A 25,837-nucleotide genomic window follows, 5' to 3' on the forward strand; every position below is an offset into this window, starting at 1 on the left:
TTTTCCCTCATGTCTACAAACCCTCTATGATCATAATTCCCATGTCTGGCCAAGCAGGTGAAGCCCCTGGGGCACAGGTGGAAACACAGATGCCAGGCCCATCCCCTGAGCATCTGGCTTGGTAGATCTGAGGTGGAACCAGCACTTGTGCTCTTAATGTGTTTTCTTGTGTTTACAGCAACCTGATTCTAAGGGTTTGGTCCAACAATTTTCTTTTTTTTTTGTTACAGAGTCTCGCTCTGTTGCCCAGGCTGGAGTGCAGTGAAGCAATCTTGGCTTACTGCAATCTACCTCCCAGGTTCAAGCGATTCTCCCTCAGCCTCCCAAGTAGCTGGGACTACAGGCGCATGCCACCATACCTGGCTAATTTTTGTATTTTAGTAGAGACAGAGTTTCACCATGTTGGCCAGGCTGTTCTCGAATTCCTGATGTCAAATAATCCTCCCGCTTCAGCCTCCCAAAGTGCTGGGATTACAGGAGCCTGCCACCACCCCTGGCTAATTTTTGTATTTTTAGTAGAGACAGGGTTTCACCGTGTCGGTCTGGCTGGTCTCAAACTCCTGACCTCAAGTGATCTACCCGCCTCGGCCTCGAAGAGTGCTGGGATTACAGGCATGAGCCACTGTGCTCATCCTGGCCCAAGAATTTGACCAATCGATATTAAGGTTGTACAGATCAAATGTCTCAGGGGACTCTAGAAGGCTGGAAGCTTGCGGGAGGAGATCTCCTAGCATCACTGCGCAGGCAGTGTGGTGTGTTTAAATAAGCAGGAGGCTGGAGAGCTGGGTTCTGTTCTGTTCTTAGCTCAGCCACTCCCCAGCATGAACTTGGAACAGCATCCTTCTCCCTTCTCTTCTCTCAGCCCTGGTTTTCCTATTTGCAAAGGGAGAGGTTTTAAATAGATAAGCCCTAAGATTCTCTTCAACTTGACAATTTATGTATGCAAAATTCATGCACCACCACCAGGGGGGGCTAAATCCATGGTTAGCTGGGCTTTGGAGCTGAGTAGCCAGAACTATAGAACCTTTCGTTTTGCAACCTGGCAACTACTAAGCAAAAGATCGTCAGGGTTTGGGAGTCATAGATGGGGGTATTTTGTACACGAACTTATAATATAAAACAAAACTGTAAATATTTTCAGTATAAAATTTGATGAGTCATAAATGAAGTTATACTAGTGGAAATTTTAGCTCTTTTGAGAATTATTTCCTTTCCCCCCAAATCTTGTAGTTTTCACCCATAATCTCTATTACAAGACACATTGATATCCTGAAATGTACTGTGCTAGTAATGGGATAGTAATCCACATTGGTGCTGGAGTTCAGATCTTTTAAAGGAAGGTCAAATGATCTGTTTTTCATATTAAGACATTTTTAAAGTTTTCCTTTGTTTGTATTTAGAATAGGTTGTAATCTGAGTAGAGGAACTAAACCTTGAAGGACTGTTGAAGGAGAGATAAGATAATGAGTGACCCTTCTAACATCAAAATGCTTTGGGGTCTGTAGATATCATATGATTCAGTGTTGCTGTTTAGCAGTAACCATTATGTGAATATAATAGCTATTGTGTTGATGTTTATGCAGAAAGGATCTTAAGCAATTATGCCTTATTGTACTATTCATTTCTACTTGTAATTCATTCTCTTCCCTTATTGGAGTACTTTTAGAAGAGCATGAAGTATGGAAGGAAGGAGTGGTGACTGCTTTCTGTTCAGAAGTGAATGTAGTGGTGTCAGGAGGTAGAGATCACACTTACACATTTCTTCCTCCCCAGGAGGAAGTCAGGACACAGGGGGGCACAGCACAACAGGGCTGGCCAGGGCTGGTGCTGTTTGGGATAGGAGGTAGGATGGGCAGGGGGAAGCTGGGTATGGGCCAGGGAGGCTGCCCTGGTGCTCCATTATGAGGGGACAGCAATCATGCCTATGTTTGTGTGAACCCAAGATTTAGCTCCCACTTACAAGTAAGAATGTACGCTATTTGGTTTCCCATTTCTGTGTTACTTTGCTTAGGATAACAGCCTTCAGCAGCATCCACACTGCTGCAAGGACATGGTTTCATTCTTTTTTTATGGTGTGCAGTGGCAAAAGTTAATAGAAGAATAGAACATCTTCTACATTCAAGACCAAGAAGTGCTCACGCCTTGCAGGAATTGGAGAAGGTTTGGATCACATCACCAGGGGTAGCATCTTGATGAGTTGAAGTGCTGGCTAAAGACAGACAGAAGATGGGGTGATGGTAGAGGGAGAAAGTTATAAATACAACTTCCAGCCGGTCACGGTGGCTCACGCCTGTAATCCCAGCACTCTGGGAGGCTGAGGCAGGCAGATTACAAGGTCAAGAGTTCGAGACCAGCCTGATCAACATGGCGAAAACCTGTCTCTGTAAAAAAAAAATACAAAAATTAGCCAGCCATGGTGGTGTGCACCTGTAGTACTAGCTGCTTGGAAGGCTGAAGCAGCAGAATCACTTGAACCCAGTAGGCGGAGGTTGCAGTGAGCCGAGATCGCACCCCTGCACTCCAGCCTGGGCAACAGAGTGAGACTCCGTCTAAAAAAAATAAATAGATAGATAAAAAAATAGATAGATAAGGCCGGGCACAGTGGCTCACGCCTGTAATCCCAGCACTTTGGGAGGCCGAGGTGGGCAGATCATCTGAGGTCAGGAGCTCAAGACCAGCCTGACCAACATGGAGAAACCCTGTCTCTACTAAAAATACAAAATTAGCTCAGTGTGGTGGCGCATGCCTGTAATCCCAGCTACTTGGGAGGCTGAGGCAGGAGAATCACTTGAACCTGGGAGGCAGAGATTGCAGTAAGCCGAGATTGCGCCATTGCACTCCAGCCGAGGCAACAAGAGCAAAACTCCATCTCAAAAATAAAAATAAAAATAAATAAATACATACATAGATAAATAGAGATGAATTGGAATTAACTAGAGGCAACAAACTTCATCCAGATGTTGACAGTGACTGATGGGACTTGGCCGCAGTGGGGTGGGGGTGAAGGTGGAGAATAACACATTTTCCCTTGCACGAGGGAGTGTTGTGTTGCCTGGTGTTGGTAGGAGGATGTTCTTTCTACTGCCGTCACTGGGAAGTTTAAGTGTGTGAGAAGGGTATGTCCTTTAGATATATGTGCACTTACATATTTGTGTCTGGCTCTTTTCCTCAAAGAGGAGGTTTCTCAAGGCAGGACCTGTGTCTGGCACAGGTAGTGTTTCTCCAGTGTCCCACAGGCAGCAAGAGTTTGATAATAAGTTAACACATGTGTGCTGTAACCCACCTCTGACTTTTCCCACCCACAGCTGTGCATGTCTGATAAACTGTGGGAACAGATAGTCCAGTCGACCTGCGACACCATCACTCCTGACGTGAGGGCCCTGGCGGAGGACACGGGCTGGAGACAGCTGTTCTTCACCAACAAGCTCCAGCTCCAGCGGCAGCTCCGCAAGAGGAAACAAAAATATGGAAACCTGAGAGAAAAGCAACCTTAGGCACACATTTTCCTACCAGCAGGGAGCTCAGGCATGGCTGTGTTTCTCTTCAGTGTCCAAATCTCTTCTGTCTCCTTTTCTTAAGAACTAAGAGGTTTTGCTGATGCGTGGAGCCATTTGAGACCCATAGAAGATTTGCACGCAAATGCATGGAGCCATTTGAAACCCATAGAAGATTTGCACGCAAATGCATGGAGGCATTTGAAACTCATAGAGGATTTGCACACAAATGCATGGAGCCATTTGAAACTCGTAGAGGATTTGCACGCAAATGCATGGAGCCATTTGAAACTCATAGAGGATTTGCACGCAAATGCCGCAGAGTCTGGCTCCCCAGTGCCTTGCTAGAGTCACCGTCATTCTGAGGTCAAATCATGGCCCGAGGACAAGGGCTGTAAGACAGGGAGCCCCATAGGCCATCATCATCCTTATCCCACACCCATTAGAAAAGAGGCTTCTATTGTATATAAACAAACAATAAATGATTATTAGCAGGTTTTTATTAGACATCTATTTTATCTAGGCATTAGAAAGGGTAATGGGGCTTTTCAATTTTTTCCTGGCATTGTGTCATCTGCGTCCAGCCATGAAGCTGGTGGCTGAGTGTTCCCACCAGGAACCGTGAAGGGCAGGTACCACAGGAGGCACTCGGGGTGGGTGCAGCTGCCTTCCCAACTTTGTTCTGCTAAGTCCGTATTCAGGGCCCTATCCTTGTGGGCCCAGGATGCCAGGCTCCATCCCCGCATGTAGACAGCTTCCGACCTGGTGCTGGAGCATGACTGGAGAAGTGCAGGCATCCTGCTTGCAGACCTTGCTCAAAGTACAACTTCCCAGAACTACTTCACATTGTTAAATAAACCTATAAACATTTCTTTTCTTTTCTTTTCTTTTTTGTATTTTCTTTTTAGTAGAGGTGGAGTTTCGCCATGTAGGCCAGGCTGGTCTTGAACTCCTGACCTCAAGTGATCTACCCGCTCTGGCTTCCAAAGTGCTGGGATTACAGGCATGAGCCACTACGTCTGGCTAAAACCTATAAACATTTCTTAGAGAAATGCCGTTCCCCAAAGGAATGTGAACAGCTACCACTTTTAACAAGGATATTTAAGAAAACAGACTATGAGTTAACTAAGTAAAAATGTAAATATGGTTTGCATGCTGTTAACATGGCAGAGGGGTAAAAAGAATACAGTCCTAGGGGAGAAAGGTCACTTCACTGAGAAGGCTTACTTAAAAATGTTTTTCTCCCTGCACTTTCATGATTATTAAGTACCCCTAGAAAATGAACTCATAGCAGCAAATAATCTAATGACTCCTTTTAGGTTACAGAGCAAAGTAGCTTTCTACTTCCACATCACGTTATAATATAGCCTTATAATTTCTTCTTTCCTGCAACCTTCACTTTCCTACCTAGGAAAACTCACCTCCGGTGCCAGAGAAACTTCCCAGGATGCACTAGGGCCCTGTGAACAATACAGAAGTTGTGGACTCTGGCTCTTTGTCCCACCTAAGTCCTTCCAGAAGGGCTCTACAGCGTGGCTTAGTGACATTAAAAAAAAAACTGAATCCATGTTAATATCAAACAAGATTTTAATCTTCAGTCACACACCCTTAAAACCCAGTCACGGGGCTCCCCGGTGCCAGTTTGAGACTGTCAACCTAGCCCTCTCTGCTTCTCATTGCTGGAGGTACACACAGTCAAAAGTCTTCCGTGACTGTGAAATCCAGTGCAATCTGCTTCCCAGCAGATGAAGAGCCTGACGTGGTTATGTCTGGATTTAGTCCAAGAACAGAGCAAAGCTTTAATTGTCAAGAGACCCAGGCCTCATTCTCCACTCAGGAGAGTCTGCTAGGGCAGGTACAGGTAACCAGCAGGCAGCTGAGAGCAAGAAGGCACGTGCTCTGCAGAGCTCTAGCTGCGTTGGCTCTCCCTGAGCTCCCAGACTTCACTCATGGCCTAATTTTCAATGACAGAACATAGGTTTTATCGTGAGGATGCAGACACAACCACAATTACGTATGTCAACATAACTTCATAAACATGTAACTGTAACTTATTGGTAACATCAGAGCAAGATGATTAAAGCTTCATGTGTAGTATTTTATCAACAAACAGATTCTGAAAGCTTATGGACATGCGCAATAGTTGATTCAACTTCAATCAATAAGAACATAAATATGGCAATTTGAAAACACTATGTATATACCTACTCACATATATATTATACTTAAGATATATACTTATATGTAGTATATAATAATATTACATATAAAAATGTTATAAAAATCAATGCTAAAGTAAATAAAAAAGCCATTAATATGTTGACTATTGTTAAATAATAGCTAAAATAATAGATTATTAAATTATTTTAATACTTACTTGCCCTAATAATCTGAGTGCCTTATTACTTGATTACAATTGTTTTTGCCAAAATAGGAACAATATCATCAAGTGAACATCCTGTGTGTCCCCAGCATCCTTAGTGGTTGAAACACTTTGTCCCTCCCTCCCCCATCTCATTTTCCATGTGAGGTTCCATGTGACTATCCCATAACATGGTAATAGGCAGCGATGGTCTTGACTTTCTGCTTCTATTAACAGCTTTCATTTCTATTTCTGCTTTCATGTGGATGGATAAATCTGCTTTATGTCTTAACATTTCAGAGTGAAATGCCACACTTTTTTTTTTTTGAGGCAGAGTTTTGCTCTTTTCACCCAGGCTGGAGTGCAATGGTGCAATCTCAGTTCACAGAACCCTCCACCTCCTGGGTTCAAGCGATTCTCCTGCGTCAGTTTCCCGAGTAGCTGGGATTATAGGAGCCTGCCACAATGCCCTGCTAATTTTTGTATTTTTAGTAAAAACAGGGTTTTACCATGTTGGCCAGGCTGGTCTTGAACTCTTGACCTCAGGTGACCTGCCCGCCTCAGCCTCCCAAAGTGCTGGAATTACAGGTGTGAGCCACGGTGCCCAGCCTTACAGCATTTTATAATCTTGCCCTTTTTCATCTTTTCAATCAAATGTGTTTCTACTCTGTTCTCATTTACCATTGTAATTATACAATACTGAAAATTTCCAATGGTTTATATATTTAGTGGTATAAGAATAATCTATTAACAATAGAAAATACGTATTTTTAATTTATAACTAAATAATAAACATATTTTACTTAATGTCAAGTTCTACTACTACTTTTTTCCCAAACAGGTTGGCATATGTATGCATTAAGCCTCAGCAATATAGAATCCAAAATTTTTTCATTCTTTTTTTTTTTTGAGACAGAATCTTGCTGTTGTCGCCCAGGCTGGAGTGCAATGGTACAATCTCGGCTCACTGCAATCTTTGCCTCCTGGGTTCAAGCAATTCTCCTGCCTCAGCCTCCCAAGTAGCTGGGATTACAGACATGTGCCACCATACCGGGCTAACTTTTGTATTTTTAATAGAGACAGAGTTTCACCATGTTGGCCAGGCTGGTCTCAAACTCCTGACCTCGTCATTCACCCACCTCGGCCTCCCAAAGTGCTGGGATTACAGGCATGAGCCACCGTGCCCAGCCTAAAATGTTTTCTTCTACTGAGTAGGCCCCAGAACTAAGGCTGAGGTGATCATGTGGGGAGGGACTGCAAGCAGGGGTAAGGACAATGCACCAGGTACCACTTGTCATTGTTTTGTGAGCTGCTTGTGTACATAATGGTTATCAGTCTTTATTTATTACCCCAAACTGGCTCCTGAAATACCGAAGAATAATATAAAACAACCTTACTAAAAACATAAAACAAGTGCATCACAGCTTTTTGCTCTGAGTTTTAGTATAATGACCTCTATCTTCAGTTTGTATTAATATACTGTGAGAGCGTATCCAAGCTTTTCAATTGTGAGTAGTTGGTTTCAACTTGAAATGGATGTCTTTGATGTCATGTTAAAAACATCAAGTGATAAAAAATATCTTGAGACAAATGACAATGGAAACACAATATCAAAAGCAATCTAAGAGGGACGTTTATAGCAATAAATGCCTATATTAAAAAAGAAGAAAGACCCCAGGCCAGGTGCAGTGGCTCATTCCTCTAATCATGGCACTTTGGGAAGCTGAAATGGGAGGATCCTTTGAGCCCAGGAGTTCAAGACCAGCCTGGGCAATATAAGGAGACCCTGTCTCTACAAAAAATAAAAAGATTAGCCCAGCATGGTGGCACAGGCCTGTGGTCCCAGCTACTTGGGAGGCTGAAGTGAGAGGATCGCTTGAGCCCAGAAGGTCGAAGCTCTAGTGAGCTGTGATCACACCCCTGCACTCCAGGCTGGGCAACAGAGTAAGACTGTTTCAAAAAAAAAAAAAAAAAAGGAAAAAGAAATACCCTAAATAAATAGCCTAACATTACATCTCAAGGAGCCAGTAGAAGAACAAACTAAATCCAAAGTTAGCAGAAGGAAGGAAATAAAGATTCGAACAGAAAAAATCAAATAGAGAACAGAAAAACCACAGGAAAAACTCAATAAAACCAAGAGTTAGTTCTTCGAAAAAATAAAAATCAGCAAACCCCTAGCTAAACTAAGGAAAAAAGAAGACTCAAATAAAATCAAAGATGAAAGTGGAGCCATTCCAACAGACACCCCAGAAATAAAAGGAATCATAAGGGACTATTATGAATAATTATATGCCAACAAATTGTATAACCTAGAAGAAATGGATAAGTTCCTAGAAAAGTATAACCCACCAAGATTGAATTGATGAGAAATAGAAAGCTTGAACAGAATAACAAGTGAAGAGATTGAAGAAGCAATTAAAAACCTTCCAGTGAAGAAAATCTCAGGACCAGATGGCTTTCGTGGTTGATTTCTACAAACATACAAAGAAGAATTGTCACCAATACTTCTTAAAGACTTCCGAATAATAGAGCTAGAGGGAATACTTCCAAACATATTTTATGAGACCAGCATCATCTTGATACCAAAGCCAGACAAAAACACAAGAAAAGAAAACTTCAGGCCAGCATCTCTGATGAACATTGATGCGAAAATCCTTCATAAAATATTAGAAAACTGAATTCAACAACACAAAAAGATTGTACATCAAGACAAAGTGAGATTTATCTCTGGCATGCAAAGCAGGTTTGACATACACAAATCAATCAGTGTGATACATTATCTTAACAGAATGAAAGAGAAAATACATAATTATCTTAATTGACAAAAAACATTTGACAAAGTTCAGTATCCTTTCTTAATGAAAACTTAACTATGTATAGAAGGAAAGTTCCTCAACGTAATAAAGGCAGTTTACAAAGACCTCACAGCTAACAACATAACCAACAAGGAAAAACTGAAAACTTTTCCCACTAAGATCCAGTACAAGGCAGGGATGCCCACATTCACCACTTCTATTCAACATAGTACTGCAAGTGCTTGCTAGCAAGAGCAATCAGACAAGAAAAAGAAAGAAAAACATCCAAGTTGAAAAGGAAGAAGTAAAATTATCTCTATTTGCAGATGACATGATTCTATAGGTAGAAAACCCCAAAGATTTGACAAAAAACTGTAACTAATAAATGAAGTCAGTAAAGTTGCAGGATACAAAATCAACATACAAAAAAATCAGTAGCATATCTATACACAATTCTTTTTCTAGCTGAAAAAGAATTCAAGAAACCAGTCACATTTACGACAGCATCACAAACTAAAATATCTGGCCAGGTGCGGTGGCTCATGCCTGTAATCCCAGTACTTTGGGAGGCCAAGGTGGGTGGATCACCCGAGGTCAGGAGTTCAAGACCAACATGGTGAAACCCTATCTCTGCTAAAAATACAAAAAATTTGCAGGGTGTGGTGGCAGTCGCCTGTAATCCCAGCTACTCAGGAGGCTGAGGCAGGAGAATTGCTTGAACCCAGGAGGCAGAGGTTGCAGTGAGTCAAGATTGTACCACTGCACACCAGCCTGGGTGACAGAGCAAGACTCTGTCAAAAAAAAAAAAAGAAAAAGAAAACAAATTTAAAATATCTGGGAATAAATTTAGTCAAGGACATGAAGGATTGATACACTGAAAACTATAAAACTGATGAAAGAAATCAAAGAAGACACAAATAAATACATATCTTATATTCATGGATGGGAAAATTTAATATTGTTCAAATGTCTGTATTGCCTAAAGAAATATGCGGATTTAATACAGTGCCTATCAAAATTCCCAAGGACATTCTTCACAGAAATAGAAAAAAAAAAAAAAAAAAAAAAAAAGCCTGGGTAGTATAGCAAGACCCTGTCTCTTAAAGAAAAAAAAGTTAAAAATTAGCTGGGTGTGGTGGTGCATGCCTGCGGTCCCACCTACCACCGAGCTGAGGCAGGAGGACTGCTTGAGCCTAAGAGTTCAAGGTTGCAGTGAGCTATGATCATGCTACTGCACTCCAGCCTGGGCAACAGAGCAAGGTCTTGTCTCTAAATAAAATAATAAAAAAATCCTGAAATTAATATAGAACCACAAAATACTTAGAATAGCCAAAGCAATACTGAGAGAAAATGTTTGAGGCCTCACACTTCCTGATTTAAAATTATATTATAAAGCTATAGTAATCAAAACACTATAGTACTGGCAGAAAAACGGAAACGTAGACCAATGGAACAAAATTGAAAGCCCAGAAATAAGTCCAAACACATAGGATCAATTAATTCTCAACAAGGGCACCAAGAGGACAAAATGGGGATAGGATAATGTCTTCAGTAAATGGTGCTGGGAAAACTAGATTGCCACTGCAAAAGAATGAAATTTGACCCTTACCTTACACCATACATAAAACTCAACTCAAAATGGATAAAAGACCTAAATGTAAGACCTGAAACCATAAAACTTCTAGGCGAAAACTCCTCGTGCTGGGCTCAGTCCTTGACATAGGCCTTGGCAATGATTTTTTGGATATCATACCAAAAAACCAGGCTACGAAAGCAAAAATAAATAAATGGGATGATACCAAACCAAAAAACCTTTGCAGAGCAAAGGAAACAATCAACAAAATGAAAAGGCAACTTACAGACTAGAAAACAATATTTGCAAACCACATATCTGATGAGTTAATATCCAAAATGTATAAAGAACTCTTACAACTCAATAACAAAAAAACAAATAACCCTATTAATAAATGGGCAAAAGATCTAAACAGACATTTCTCCAAAGAAGACATAAAAATGCCCAACAGTGGCCAGGCATGGTGGCTTATGCCTATAATCCCAGCACTTTGGGAGACCAAGGCAGGAGGATCATGTAAGCCCAGGAGTTTGAGACCAGCCTCGGCAATATGGCAAGACCCTGTCTCAACTTTAAATTGTTTTTAAAAAATGGCCAGCAGGTATATAAAAAGGTGCTCAACATCATTAATCAGCAGAGAAATGCAAATTAAAACCAGGTCAAGATACCACCTCACACCCATAAAGGTGGCTCTTGTCGAAAAAACAAGTGATAAATAACAAATGTTGGCAGGGGTACGGAGAAAAGGAAACCCTAGTACACTGTTGGTGAGAATGTAGATTGGTACAGCTATTATGGAAAACAGTATGGAGGTTCCTAAAGAAATTTAAAATAGAGCTACCATGTGACCAGCAGTCCGTCTTCTGGGTGTATATCCAAAGGAGATGAATCACCGCCTCGTAATGATGTCTGCAATCCCATGTTCATTGCAACATTACTCACAATAAGCAATGTGGAAACAACCTAAATATCCATTGATGGACAAATGGATAAAGTAAATGTGGTAGATGTATACAATGGAATATTATTTGGCCTTAGAAAAGAAAGAGATCCTAGCATTTGCAACAATACAGATGGACCCGGAGGTTATTATACTAAGTGAAATAAGCCAGAAACGAAGAGAAAAACATGGTCTGATCTTACTTATATGTGAAATATATATCGTTTTTAATTATATATATAAATACATATTCACATATATCTGTGTGTGTTTATGTGTGTGTGTGTGTATATGTGTGTGTGTGTATGTATGTGTGTGTGTGTGTGTGTGTATATATATATATATATATATATATAACTTTTTTTTGAGACAAAGTCTCGCTCTGTCACCCAGGCTGGAGTGCAGTGGCACAATCTCGGTTTACTGCAACCTTTGCCTGCCAAGCTCAAGCGATCCTCCCACCTCAGCCTCCTGTCCTGAGTAGTTGAGACTAGGGCGCCACCATGCTCAGTTAACTTTTTAGTTTTTTGTAGAGATAGGGTCTCACTACATTGCCCAGGCTGGTCTCAAACTCCTGGGCTCAAGTGATCCTCCCACCTCAGCCTCTTGAAGTGCTAGGATTATAGGCATGAGCCACGATGCCTAGCCCTGGAATATATATAAATATAAAAGCACTCATATATACTGAGATAGAGAATGAAACAGTGGTTACCATAGGCAAAGGCTAGGGAGAGAGGAAATGAGGAAATACAGGTCAAAGCATATAAAATAGGAAATATATAGGATAAAAAGTTTAGAGATCTGATGTACAACATGAGGACTAATGTTAATAAAATTGCATTGTATTGGGGATTTTTGTTAAATAAGTAGATTTTAGCTGCACTTGTCACTAATAAAAAGGAATTATGTGAGATGATATTGTTAATCAGTTTCACCATAGTAACGTTTTTACTGTCTATATATATCCCATAACATCATGCTATACTCTCAGATACACACAATAAAATTTATATTTTAAAAAACCAAAAACATCAAGTGAACAAAGTGCCACCACATTGAAGAAAAATGGCACCTGCAGTTAAAACCCTAACAATATACATTGTCATTTTACAAAATAAAATTAATAGCTTCACTTCTACTTCATTTTAAAATAAGATCATCTGCACTCTGAGGCAGCATTCGTCTGCCCTGGCAACGTGTAACTGTCAGAGTGGGGCACTACAGAGGACTACCTGCATTATATTCCCTCAAAAACAGTTTTCCACTCAGGAAAGTTATTTTCAATTGGGAAATCTGTTCTGCCCATTCAAAAAGTCTTACAGCCACTGATCCATGGCCACAGACTGCACTGGAATAACCTCAGAAATAATAATATTAGCAGCTTCTATCTATTGTCTACTATGTGCCAAGAAATAAAGATAGTAAACAACTGAATTCTTAACAGCAATCCTTAAAAGTAAGTGATATTATTTCTGTCATTTCTCTCAGGGGTCTACAAATTATGGCGTGGACCTAATCTGACCAGCCTCCTGATTTTATAAATAAAGCTTTATTGGAACAGTATTTATGTGTTATCTATGGTCACTTCCATACTACAATGGCAGCATTAGGTAGTAGTCGTGACACAGACTGCATTGCCTGCAAAATCTAATTATTCTGAGAGGACAAGTTAATTTTTTCAAAGTTTCATAAAACTGAGACTCAAATCTCTACCTACTAAGTCTGTTCTTAACCACAAATGCCACAGCACCTCTCCTTTCAGAGCCAACACTACATCTCACCAATAGAACTTGAAAAGGTGATGGGATTTGTGCAGGTCACATTTGAAATTATAAGGAGAGGGCCTTGAGCATAATATGAGACCATTCAAGACTGGTTGCCCATAGAATATGCCAAGCTTTTGATGAACTAAATTATTGCCTATTTTTAATAAAATATCTTTTTGTTGTTGTTTTTGAGACAGGGTCTCACTCTATCGCCCAGGCTGAAGTGCTGTGGCACAAACACAGCTCACTGCAGCCTCAACCTCAAGAGATCCTCTCACCTCAGCCTCCAGAGAAGCTAGGACCACAGGCACACATCACTACATCCAAATAATTTTTGCATTTTGTGTAGAGATGAGGTCTTGCCATGTTGCCCAGGCTGGTCTCAAACTCCTGGGCTCAAGTGATCCTCCCACGTCAGCCTGCCAAATTGTTGGGATTACAGGCATGAGCTACAGCACCTAGCCTAAAGTGTCTTAAGGCATTTAAATAATGAGCAAGGGGTAAATTAACAGGCCTTGTATTATCTATTTCCTGGGCTTCTCACAGTGGATCTTCAAGCCTTATCTCCCACTTCACAGAGATTAATCTTTTCAGTGTGAACGTCACAGCTTCTCTTCTCTCCTGCGTGAAACCTCCCTGTCCTGGGCCCACCTTGTCTTTCTTCTACCTTCAGAGGGAGGAGTTGACTTATTTACAGTGCTCACCTATCCATTGTTAGGGATTCTGGTCTTTGTCATCTCCTTGTTCTCTGTATCTTCCATCTCTCCTCTTCACAGATTCTCTTTCCTTCTCTTTTTTGAATACTTATGTAAATAGAGACAGGGTCTTGCTATGTTGCCCAGGCTGGTCTCAAACTCTGGTTTCAACTGATCCTCCTGCCTTGGCCTCCCACACTGGGATTACAGGAATGAGCTACCGCACCAGGCACCCTTTTCTTTTCTTAAGAACATAGGAATCGGACAGGCTGTAATCCCAGCACTTTGGGAGGCTGAGGTGGGTGGATCCCTTAAGCCCAGGAGTTTGAGATGAGCCTGAAAAATATAGTGAAAAGTGAGACCTTGTTTCTACAAAAAAAAGAATATAGGTCTCTCCTTGAAAGAAGCTTCATTCTAATGACCTTCTCAGTGCCCTGTTATTTCTCTCCTTCTGAGCCACCGAACAGCTATAACAATTACTCTCCCCTCGCTGCTTCCCCTTGTTCTCTACTGTTCCCGCAATTCCTTAGCCTCTCTTGGTCATCTTCTAAAGCTACTCTCTTAGCTACTACTGAGAGTTTCTAATCTAGTATCCCTTTCTCAGCTCCCGTTGTTAATTCATTTAAAAATACTGTTTTAGGCAGGGTACAGTGGGTCATGCCTGTAATCCCAGCACTTTGGGAGGCTGAGGTGAGTGGATCATCTGAGGTCAAGAATTCGAGACCAGCCTGACCAATCTGGTGAAACCCTGTCTCTACTAAAAATACAAAAATTAGCCGGGCCTGGTGGTGTGCACCTGTAGTCCCAGCTGCTCCTGACTTCAAGTAATCCGCCCGCCTCGGCCTCCCAAAGTGCTGGGATTACAGGCATCAGCCACTGCACCTGGCTTAGCTCTACTCTCTTTTATATTGAACTCCTTGATCTTTTCAGCTTTCAGATGTATACATGTGTATGTGTATTAGTTATACGTTGTGCCCACATATATGTATATATCTATACTTGTGTTTGGATATTGTCTACATGGTACCAAGTTAACATAACAATAAACGAGTAATCAAAAATCAAATAAATAAGCTCAAATATTTTTCAAGTTCACTTGACTTGAGTAAATCTTTTGGTAGATATGAGTAGTTTAATATTGTTGGTTTAATAAAAACAAATGTCTTCTGACTTATCAGCAAAATATGCATGTATTTAATGTTAAGGTGATTGCTTTATGATACTTAGATAACATATGATAATATTAATAGCAAAATGGTTAATAGGAAATTTAAGTTGAGATGATGGCTAGAGGCTGAGACAGGAGAATTGCTTGAACCCGGGAGGCGGAGGTTGCAGCGAGCTGAGATTGCGCCATTGCACTCCAGCCTGGGCGACAGAGCGAGATGCCGTCTCGAAAATAAATAAAAACTAATAAATAAATAAATAAAAATACTGTTTATGTATTAGTTACTCTGTGCCAGGCACTGAGCTAAGCCCTGGAGACACTTGTATAACTAGAACACGGCCCTGCCCACAAGCAAGTTCAGTCAGTAAACGTTCCCCATTTTTCCTAACATCCAAGGTTCTTCGCTAGCCAGCTTTACTTCCTACCTCTCTACTCTTTTTCTTCCACCTTTGAAGGATTCTTCTCCTGTTTTTACCTCTGAAAGTCCTGCAGCTGTTCCTTTACTGACCAGCAGAGTAGGTCCTAAAGGGCTGCTGGTGAATCCAAGGCCATCCAAGGAATGCTGCCCTGGAGAGAGCTCAGTGACTCTTCCTCCTTTCACGCACCCTTGGGAAATGGGGCACACTTCCAGAGGACTTTCTCCAGGTGGTGTTTCAGTGTCTGCCTTGTGCCTGGAGGCACTGCGCTCCACGCTTGGGAGTGCCATGGAAGCAGATAGACCTAGTCCTGTTCTCATGGGGCTTCCTTGGTTGGGGGTAGTAGGGGAGGGGCTAAAAGGAGTAGGAAGGTGATTGAGTTTGACACCTCTTCCTTGGAGATTCTGATATGCTCCTCTGAGTAGAGTTTATTCTCAGCACCATCCTGTTCTTTTTTTTTTTTTTTTTTTTGAGATGGAGTCTCACTCTGTCACCCAGGCTGGAGTACAGTGGTGCGATCTTGGCTCACTGAAACCTCTGCCACCCGGCTTCAAGCAATTCTCCTGCCTCAGCCTCCCCAGTAGCTGGGACTACAGGCGTCCGCCACTGCGCCTGGCTAATTTTTGTAGTTTTAGTAAAGATGGGGTTTCATCATCTTGGCCAGGCTGGTCTCGAACTCCTTACCTCATGATCCACCCGCCTCAGCCTCCCAAAGTGCTGGGATTACAGGCGTGAGAGCCACCATACCTGGCCTTTTTTTTTGAGACAGTCTTACTCTGTGGCCCAGGCTGAAATGTGGTGGTTCGATTTCAGCTCTCTGCAACCTCCGCCTCCCGGGTTCAAGCAGTTCTCCTCCCTCAGCTTCCTGAGTAGCTGGGATTACAGGCATGTACCACCACTCCCAGCTAATTTTTGTATTTTTAGTAGAGACAGGGTTTCACCATGTTGGCCAGGCTGGTCTCGAACTCCTGACCTCAGGTGATCCGCCCACCTCGGCCTCCCAAAGTACTAGGGTTATAGGTATGAGCCACCATGCCCGGCCACCATCCTGTTCTTTTGATTAATATTTATGAGACTCATGACTTGACGATCAATCCGACCTCCCACTTTGCAGAGATTAAGCTTATCAGCGTGAACTTCTCTTGGCTTATCTGTCAAGGTTTTGTATAAACAACCTTCCCCTACCTGTGCAGCCTGGCATCATCCCTATTCTTGGTTACTTCAGGCTCTTCTTTGAACCTGAGCTCCTCCTGTGCTTTCCAGGTTTGTGTTTTCACCCATGTTGTTCTCCCCTTGCCCCATCATCATGCCAGCCACCTAACCAAGTCATGCCCAGCCTCCAGGGCCACTTCACACTTCAGCCATCTCTCCTTCTGATTCCTCTAGCACAAAGTATACTGCTGGGATCTTGGGAGTCCTCAAAACCCCTTCGGTCGTCTGTGAGGTCAGAACTATTTTCATAATAATACTAGGACATTATTTACCTTTTTCATTCATTCACTCATTCTTTTTTTTTTTTTTTTTTTTTGAGACAGGATCTCACTCTGTCACCCAGGCTGGAGTGCAGTGGCACAATCTTGGTGCACTACAACTTCTACCACCCAGGCTCAAGCAATCCTCCCACCTCACCCTCCCAAATAGCTGGGACCACAGGTACGTGCCACCATGCCTGGCTAATTTTTGTATTTTAGTAGAGATGGGGTTTCACCATGTTGCCCAGGCTGGTCTCAAGCTCCTGGGCTCAAGCAATCCTCCCGCCTCAGCCTTCCAAAGTGCTGGGATTATAGGGAAGAGCCACCACACCTGGCCGCTTTTGTATTCATTCTTTCACAAGTAAGCAGTGGAATTTTCCAGAGGCTATGTGAACTGTGATGTTACTCTGATGACTAGTGGAACATATGCTTGTCTATTTTTGTGTTTTCTAGACTTTTCTAAGGTAATAGGTTTAGGGTATGAATATGTTGAATTTTCAGAGGCTAACCTAGTTTGTTTTCAGTACTTCTACTGTGCTCTTGCTAGTTATCTTTGTTATACCTGCTATCTTTTTTTTTTTTGAGACTGAGCCTTGCTGTGTTGCCCAGGCTGGTTTCCAATGATTCTCCTGACTCAGGCTCCCAAGTAGCTGGAATTACAGGCACGCGCCACCACGCCCAGCTAATTTTTGTATTTTTAGTAGAGACGGGGTTTCACCATGTTGGCCAAGCTGGTCTTGAACTTCTGACCTCGTGATCTGCCCGCCTCAGCCTCCCAAAGTGCTGGGATTACAGGCGTGAGCCACTGCGCCCAGCCTATACCTGCTATCTTTTATGCAACCTTATTCTCATCCAGTAAATTGGTATCCTGAGGTTTACCTGTGTGGAAATACAAGAGGTAGATATACTTTGTTGTCTTACTTTGCAATAATATTTAAAAATACCTTTGTTTTATTTTGTTTTTTAGAGGGAGTCCCACTCTGTCACCCAGGCTGGAGTGCAGTGGTGTGATCTCAACTCACTGCAACCTCCGCTTCCCGGGTTCAAGCAATTCTCCTGTCTCAGCCTCCCAAGTAGCTGGGACTACAGGTGCGTGCCACCACACCCAGCTACTTTTTGTATTTTTAGTAGAGATGGGGGTTTCACCATATTGGTCAGGCTGGTCTCTAACTCCTGACCTCAGGTGACCCACCCGCCTTGGCCTCCCAAAGTGCTGGGATTACAGGTGGTGAACCACCTTGCCCAGCCAAAAGTACTTTTAAAAATAGCTTTTAAACCCTAAAATGTGAATTCTAGAATTTAATATTTTATTGAAAACTTAAACATTTATATTTTTATTCTATTTAAGGATGGATCATTTGCTTTAAAGGGGGATATGGGAAATCTTGCTTTCTTAGCCCACAGCTGCACTAAGACTAAAGATGCTAAAAAAAGATGAAACTGACATATTAAGGAGTTTTCAAACTCACATAAGGGAAAAACCAGTAAAAAGAAGTATAAATATGACTCAGAAGGTATTTTTCCTTGGCTTTATAGTGTTAAAAATTTACCTTTTTTGGTACCCCTCAAGTTACGGCATCACTTTGAGAGGAATCATTCAGAGTTTGAAGAAAAAAGGAGTTGAATATTTTAAATGTAGATATGATGTTTCTTAAAAGCCCAAAATGTATCATTACAGCTTTTTAAACCAAAATGAAAAAGCCGTTGAAGTGGGTAAGTTACCGTACTGCCCTGAGAAAGGCGGACAAGCCCATTCAGCTGGCATTGCCAAGTGCTTGCTGGATGGAAACTCAGCAAAAGAAAATCACAACAGTGCCACTTTTTTTTTTTTTTTTTTTTTTGAGGTGGAGTCTCCCTCTGTCCTCCAGGTTGGAGTGCAGTGGCGCGATCTCGGCTCACTGCAACCTTTGCCTCCTGGGTTCAAGCAATTCTCCTGCCTCAGCGTCCCAAGTAGCTGGGATTACAGATGCCCGCCACCACGCCCGCCAAATTTTTGTATTTTTGGTAGAGACACGGTTTTGCCAAACAGTGCCACTTTCTAATGACACAGTAACTTGTCCAATTAAAGCTCTAGCAGCAAACATGAAGGATGAGTTAATCTCTTCTCTGCAGTTTTGTACTGATGTCTTATAAATGGCCAAGTCAGTAGATTAGGTTGCGCTTGATGTTTTGCTTGTGTTCATCCGGTATCAACACTGACTAATCAAAGTCCTTTATTTTTTTTTGAAACAGGCCAAACAATACCACTATTCTTACTCTTTTTTTTTTTTGAAACAGAGTCTCACTCTGTCGCCCAGGCTGGAGTGCAGTGGCCCGATCTCGGCTCACTGCAAGCTCCGCCTCTTGGGTTCATGCCATTCTCCTGCCTCAGCCTCCCGAGTAGCTGGGACTACAGGTGCCTGCCACCACACCCGGCTAATTTTTTGTATTTTTGGTGGAGAGGGGGTTTCACCGTGTTAGCCAGGATGGTCTCGATCTCCTGACCTCGTGATCCACCGGCCTCGGCCTCCCAAAGTGCTGGGATTACAGGCGTGAGCCACCGTGCCTGGCCACTCATTTTTTTAAAAAGTGGTTACTTTTTCTCCCTCCATCACCCAGGCTGAAGTGCTGTGGCACCATCTCAGCTCACTGCAACCTCCGCCTCCCGGGTTCAAGTGATTCTCATGCCTCAGCCTCCCAAGTAGCTGGGATCATAGGCACCTGCCACTACGCCCTGCTAATTTTTGTGTTTTTAGTGTAGACGGAGTTTCACCATGTTGTCCAGGCTGGTTTCAAACTTCTGGCCTCAAGTGATCGGACTGCCTCGGCTTCCCAAGGTGCTGGGATTACAGGCATGAGCCACCGCACTATCTTTAATACTGTGTGACAAAGGTGGGAGGAAGCAAGACCGCATCTGCTGCACATCAGAGTGTCACGGTTGTCATGAGGAAAAGCAGTTGTGTGATGAATCGCAAGCTCAACTACCCCTTTTTTCATGAAACACCATGTTTATACTTGGCAGACACATTATTGGAAATGAGGCTATCCCTTCAAGGAAAACAAGTGCAGATTTCCTTGCCAATGATAATATTCAAACTTTCAAAAGGAAAATAATATTTTGGATAACTTACACCAACTTCCATGAGCTTGTCCACTTTCCAATGCTTAAAGAAGTATTTTTAAGTACTTTAAAATACTTTGAAAGTTTTATTACCACCCATCTCATCAGACTGCCTAGTAGTATTAACACATGTGATTCTAAAAATTGAGATATAATTCACATATCATAAAATTTACCCTTTAAGAGTATATATGGCCAGGCGCGGTGGCTCACGCCTCTAATCCCAGCACTTTGGGAGGCCGAGGCGGGTGGATCATGAGGTCAGTAGATCGAGACCATCCTGGCTAACACGGTGAAACCCCATCTCTATTAAAAATACAAAAAATTAGCCAGGCGTGGTGGCCGGCACCTGTAGTCCCAGCTACTTGGGAGGCTAAGGCAGGAGAATGGCGTGAACCCGGGAGGCTGAGCTTGCAGTGAGCCAAGATTGGGCCACTGCACTCCAGCCTGGGCAACAGAGTGAGACTCTGTCTCAAAAAAAAAAAAAAGAGTATATATGTCAGTGTTTTTTATATTATATTCAGAGTTGTGCAATCATCACTGTCATCTAGTTCCAGAACATTTTCAGCACCTCAAAAAGAGACCCCGTACTTATGAGCTGTCACTTTCTATTCCCATCTGTCCCCAGCTCTGGCAATCACTAATATAATTTCTATTTCTGTGGATTTGCCTACTCCAGACATTCCATATAAATGGAATAACTGATTTTTTACACAAATAATAATTGTGATTTTCAAAATATTGTATAAAATATGAAAAAATTTTAGAAGATCTACAAAACTCAGTGGAGCAATATTTTCCAAGTGATCAAAACATCATTTTACAAAATCAGAAATGGGCAAAAGATTCAAAGTGTAAACTCGATCAATGGATTTTAATGTAATATTGTATGGGAAGTTTATTCATATGGTTTCAGATTCTACACTACAATGAACCTTTAAGAAATACCACTTCTTGAGTCTGATGTGGTATCAAAAATACATTTAGCAAATATGAGACTCAACCTATTTTCTATTAAGCCAAACATTAATGAAATTTGCAAAAATGTAAAACAATACTACTATTTTTTTTTTGAGACGGAGTCTTGCTCTGTCACCAGGCTGGAGTGCAGTGGCGTGATCTCGGCTCACTGCAACTTCTGCCTCCCAGGTTCAAGTGATTCACCTGCCTCAGCCTCAAGAGTAGCTGGGATTACAGGCGCCCGCCACCACACCTGGCTAATTTTTTGTATTTTTAGTAGAAACGGGGTTTCACCATGTTGGCCAGAATGGCCTCGATCTCTTGACCTCATGATCTGCCCGCTTCAGCCTCCCAAAGTGCTGGATTACAGGCATGAGCCACCGCGCCTGGCCATACAATACTACTGTTCTTACTCGTTTTTTTAAAAAAGCAGTTACTTTTCATAAAAATGTTACTTATGTTAACATAGTAGTTTCAATATTATTATTTTAAAATGAAGAAATATGTAAATGTTTTTTAATTTCTCAGTTTTGATTTTTCTGTTTTTTTGAGACAGAGTCTCACTGTGTCACCCAGGCTGGAGTGCAGTGGTATGATCACAGCTCACTGCAGCCTCAATCTCTCAGCTAAAGTGATCCTCCTACCTCAGACTCCCGAGTAACTAGAACTATAGGTGTGCCCCACCATGCCTGGCTAATTTTTGTACTTTTTTATAGAGACATGGTCTCACTCTGTTGCCCTGCCTGGTCTCAAATTCCTGGGCTCAAGTGATCCTCCTGCTTCAGCCTCCCAGAGGGCAGGAATTACAGGTGTCATCCACTGAGCCCGGCCCTCAGTTTCAATTTCTAATATGGTGAATATTGGTAGATATAGCCAGCAAAAGCCAAATATCTTTGGTTCCTCATTGGTTCTTCAGATTATAGAGGAAGGAATAGTAACTGTCAATCACATCCCCACAATTTATGAATACACATTTTACAGTTTTTAAAAACATAAGCTTTTTTTCTTTTCTTTTCTTTTTTTAAAGCCTATGGGAAACATGAGCTTTCTAATGGAACTATTTTTCTTTTTCTTCTTCTTCTTTTTTTTTTTTTTGAGATGGAGTTTTGCTCTTGTTGCCCAGGCTGGAGTGCAATGGCACGATCTCAATTCACTGCAACCTCCTCCCAGGTTCAAGAGATTCTCCTGCCTCAGCCTCCCGAGTAGCTGGGATTACAGGCATGCGCCACCATGCCTGGCTAATTTTGTATTTTTAGAAGAAACGGAGTTTCTCCATGTTGGTTAGGCTGGTCTCGAACTCCTGACCTCAGGCCTGCCTCAGCCTTTCAAAGTGCTGGGATTATAGGCATGAGCCACCACGCCTAGCCATGGAACCATTTTTCAGTGTGGAATAGGACATATTTACTAACATCCAGATATATTTTGTTTCTCTGAAATAAGAAGCCAAAAGTATGTAAGATTAAACTAATATTTAGTACTGAATGTCATAGCATTATATCTTATTCGGAAATGACCTACATATTTAATGAATATTTATCATGTAATTTGCCTTAGCAAAACTCTAAGGATATAGAAACCTTTTATTTTGTTTTATTTTTTGAGAAGGAGTCTCACTCTGTCACCCAGGCTGGAGGGCAGTGGTATGATCTCAGCTCACTGCAACCTCTGCTTCCCCAGTTCAAGCAACTCTCCTGCCTCAGCCTCCCAAGTAAGCTGGGATTATAGGCATGTACCACTACACCCAGCCAATTTTTGTATTTTTACTAGAGACGGGGTTTTGCCATGTTGGCCAGGCTGGTCTCGAACTCCTGACCTTAAGTGATCTGCCTGCCTTGGCATCCCAAAGTGCTGGGATTACAGCGTGAGCCACTGGGCCCAGCCTAGAAACCTCTTAAAGTAAATATATTATAAAACATAATTATTATGTCAATTTATAAACTTTTTTCCTATTTACATTTATTTTAATTATTCTTTTTTTTTTTTTTTTTTGAGACGGAGTCACACTCTGTAGCCCAGGCTGGAGTCAGTGGTGCGATCTCGGCTCACTGCAACCTCTGCCTCCTGGGTTCAAGCTATTCTCCTGCCTCGGCCTCCCAAGTGGCTGGGACTACAGGTGCACACCACCATGCCTGGATAATTTTTGTAATTTTAGTAGAGATGGGGTTTCGCCATATTGGCCAGGCTGGTCTCGAACTCCTGACCTCATGATATGCCCACCTCGGCCTCCCAAAGTGCTGGGATTACAGGCATGAGCCACCGTGCCCAGCCTTATTCATTCTTAACAACTATGTTTGGAAAAATTTCATGAGCCATTAGACAAATCTAGCCATCATCTCAACTTAAATTTTCTATTAACCATTTTGCTATTAATATTATCATATGTTATCTAAGTATCATAAAAGCAATCACCTTAACATTAAATACATGCATATTTTGCTGATAAGTCAAAAGACATTTGTTTTTATTAAACCAACTATATTAAACTACTCATATCTACCAAAAGATTTACTCAAATCACAAGAACTTGAAAAATATTTGGGCTTATTTATTTAATTTTTGATTACTCATTTATTGTTATGGCAATTTGGTACCATGTAGACAATATCCAAACACAAGTATAGACATATGTGTATATGTAGACACAACATATAACTAAAACACATAAACATGTATGCATCTGAAAGTTGAAAAGATCAAGGCGTTCAATATAAAAGAAAGTAGAGCTAGGTCGGGCATAGTGGCTCATGTCTGTAATCCCAGCATTTTGGGAGGCCGAGGCAGGAGGGTCACTTGAGGTCAGGAGTTTGAGACCATCCTGGCCAACATGGTGAAACCCCATCTCTAGTAAAAATACAAAAATTAGCCTGGCGTGGTGGCATGTGCCTGTAGTCCCAGTTACCCAGGAGGCTGAGGCAGGAGAATTGATTGAACCTAGGAGGCAGAGGTTGCACTGAGCCAAGATCATGCCACTGCACTCCAGCCTGGGTGACAGAGTGAGACTGTCTCAAAAAAAACAACAAAAAAAGAGTAGCACTTTAGACTGAGAGGAGCCTGTCCACCCACAATTCTTGGGGCTCCGTGAGGAAAAACAGAGGTGCCCTACCCAAAAAGGAGGAGTCTGTGATGTCCTTTCTGTGTTCCTGAAGGGTCCTTGGGTTGCTAGAAGTTTTCTTGGTGTCAAAAGTGGCAAGAGGAAGAAGAGACAGTAGTAAATGGAAGAACAAGTCCTAGAGTAGCCACTTTCAGAAGATCTTGTTTTCCAAATGGCCAGTAAGGTTTTACATTATCCTTGGCAAAAATCATGTCAATGAGAGGAGAAACAGAGGGAGCACATATAGTTAGCAGGAGTTTTGGAAGAAATTCAGTTGACTGAGAAGCTGTTACAGAGACAACAGAGGACTCAAATAAATGTATGTATACATATATAGCCTAAATATTGGTTTTAATTAAGTGTACTTTTGACTATACAGCTCTTAAAATATTTTTATCAGGTTTTAGCTGGGTTAATAGCAAACATTCCTGTTTCCTGGTTTTTTCTTTCTGAAATTTACACCAATGGTGGGGTGTATTTGTTTATTAGAGGTCTAGAGGAATCACTATTTAAAGCTGTTTGTGTCTGAAACCCAAGTTTCAGAACTGTAACACTAGCACTTGTAGTCTGTATCTTTCATTTGACAAGTGGTCATTCCTAGTGATAGTTCTTTAATTGTTTCATTGAACTTTTCTACTTCTTATTTTTTTTGAGACAGAGTCTCACTCTGTCACTCAGGCAGGAGTGCAGTGATGTGATCCCGGCTCCTGAACTGCAACTTTGAACTCCTGGGCTCAGGTAGTTCTCCCACCTCAGCCTCCAAAGTAGCTGGGACTGCAGGTGCACACCACAACGCCCAGCTAACTTTTTAAACTTTTTTGTAGAGACAGGGTCTCACTATGTTACCTAGGCTGGTCTCAAACTCCTGGGCTCAAGCCTCAGCCTCCCAAAGTGCTGACATTACAGGCGTGAGTCACCACACCCAGCCCTACTTCTTTCATATTATTAATTACACCTTTTTTTGTTTGTTTTTGATACAGAGTCTCGCTCTGTCGCCCAGGCTGGAGCGCAGTGGCATGATCTTGACTCACTGCAGCCTCTGCCTCCTGGGTTCCAGCGATTCTCCTGCCTCAGCCTCCCAGGTAGCTGGGATTACAGGCACATGCCACCACACCTGGCTAATGGTTGTATTTTTAGTAGAGATGGGGTTTCACCATGTTGACCAAGCTGGTCTCGAACTCCTGACTTCAGGTGATCCAGCCACCTTGGCCTCCCAAAATGCCGGGATTACAGGCGTGAGCCACCATGGCAGGCTCTAGTTTCATTTAAACACATCAGGAGTCATTTCCCTTGGCTTTGTTATCACTCTTCCTGCACTGGAGTAGTAGGTTACTTATGCATGCAGGCTGCTTGAGGGCAGGGGTTTTGCATTAGCCTGCCTTGCCCCTATAGAAGCCCAGTCCACATTTGTTGATTGGAAAGGACCGAGTAAAAGATTATATACTGTGAAGTCTTCATAGATAGTAATTGACCAGAATGTTGTATAAAAGGAAATAACGAGAGAGGTTCAGGACAAGTGTTTGAAATTCACTGGAATATTTTGCCCTTAAATATGTTGAGACCGGGTGTGCAATTTTAATATGCATAAGAGTCTACTGAGAAGCTTATCTAAAAGGAAGATTTACTGGTCCCATTCTCAATTCTCTAGGTTTTAAGTAGGCCCAAGAATCTGCATTCAAAATAATTTTGGATACAAGTTTTAAATCGAAAAAGCATTATGTACATAAGGAAAAAAAATCAGACCTACCTTAGTCCCCAGATTTTCTTCCCTGGAGCCAACAACTATTAATGTTTTCTTATGTTTCCTTATGTTTCTTCCCAGCAATTGTCAATTCATGTCTAAGCCTATTATATATATGAATGACTTTTTTTTTTGTAATGAAAACATATAATTGGGGGCATATTAAACATATTGCTTTATCTTGCTTTGTTTTTTCTTTTTTTCTTGAGACAGAGTCTTGCTCTGTCGCCCAGGCTGGAGTGCAATGGCACAACCCAACTCCTG

General features: G+C 41.9%; 1 protein-coding gene across 6 annotated transcripts in view; it reads left to right on the top strand.

Annotated features, from left to right (window-relative positions):
* FBXO36 (F-box protein 36) overlaps positions 1-25,837 on the top strand; it is a 155,901-nt gene that overhangs the window by 78,565 nt on the left and 51,499 nt on the right. For 3 of the 6 annotated variants that reach the window (XR_010129714.1, XM_055379675.2, XM_063695259.1), the window contains exon 4: positions 16,745-16,862. Coding sequence is in view for 5 of the 6 variants with exons in the window: in XM_055379675.2 (XP_055235650.1) it covers positions 16,745-16,862 (118 nt within the window). In the remaining variant the exon portion in view is untranslated. Of the gene's footprint in view, positions 1-3,305; positions 7,838-16,744; positions 16,863-17,648; positions 18,482-25,837 lie in introns of those variants that run through there. The other 3 variants (XM_004033312.4, XM_063695261.1, XM_063695260.1) reach the window with 2 other exon arrangements.

This window comes from Gorilla gorilla, chromosome 11, assembly GCF_029281585.2.
Source record: "Gorilla gorilla gorilla isolate KB3781 chromosome 11, NHGRI_mGorGor1-v2.1_pri, whole genome shotgun sequence".
Classification (NCBI taxonomy): Eukaryota; Metazoa; Chordata; class Mammalia; order Primates; family Hominidae; genus Gorilla; species Gorilla gorilla.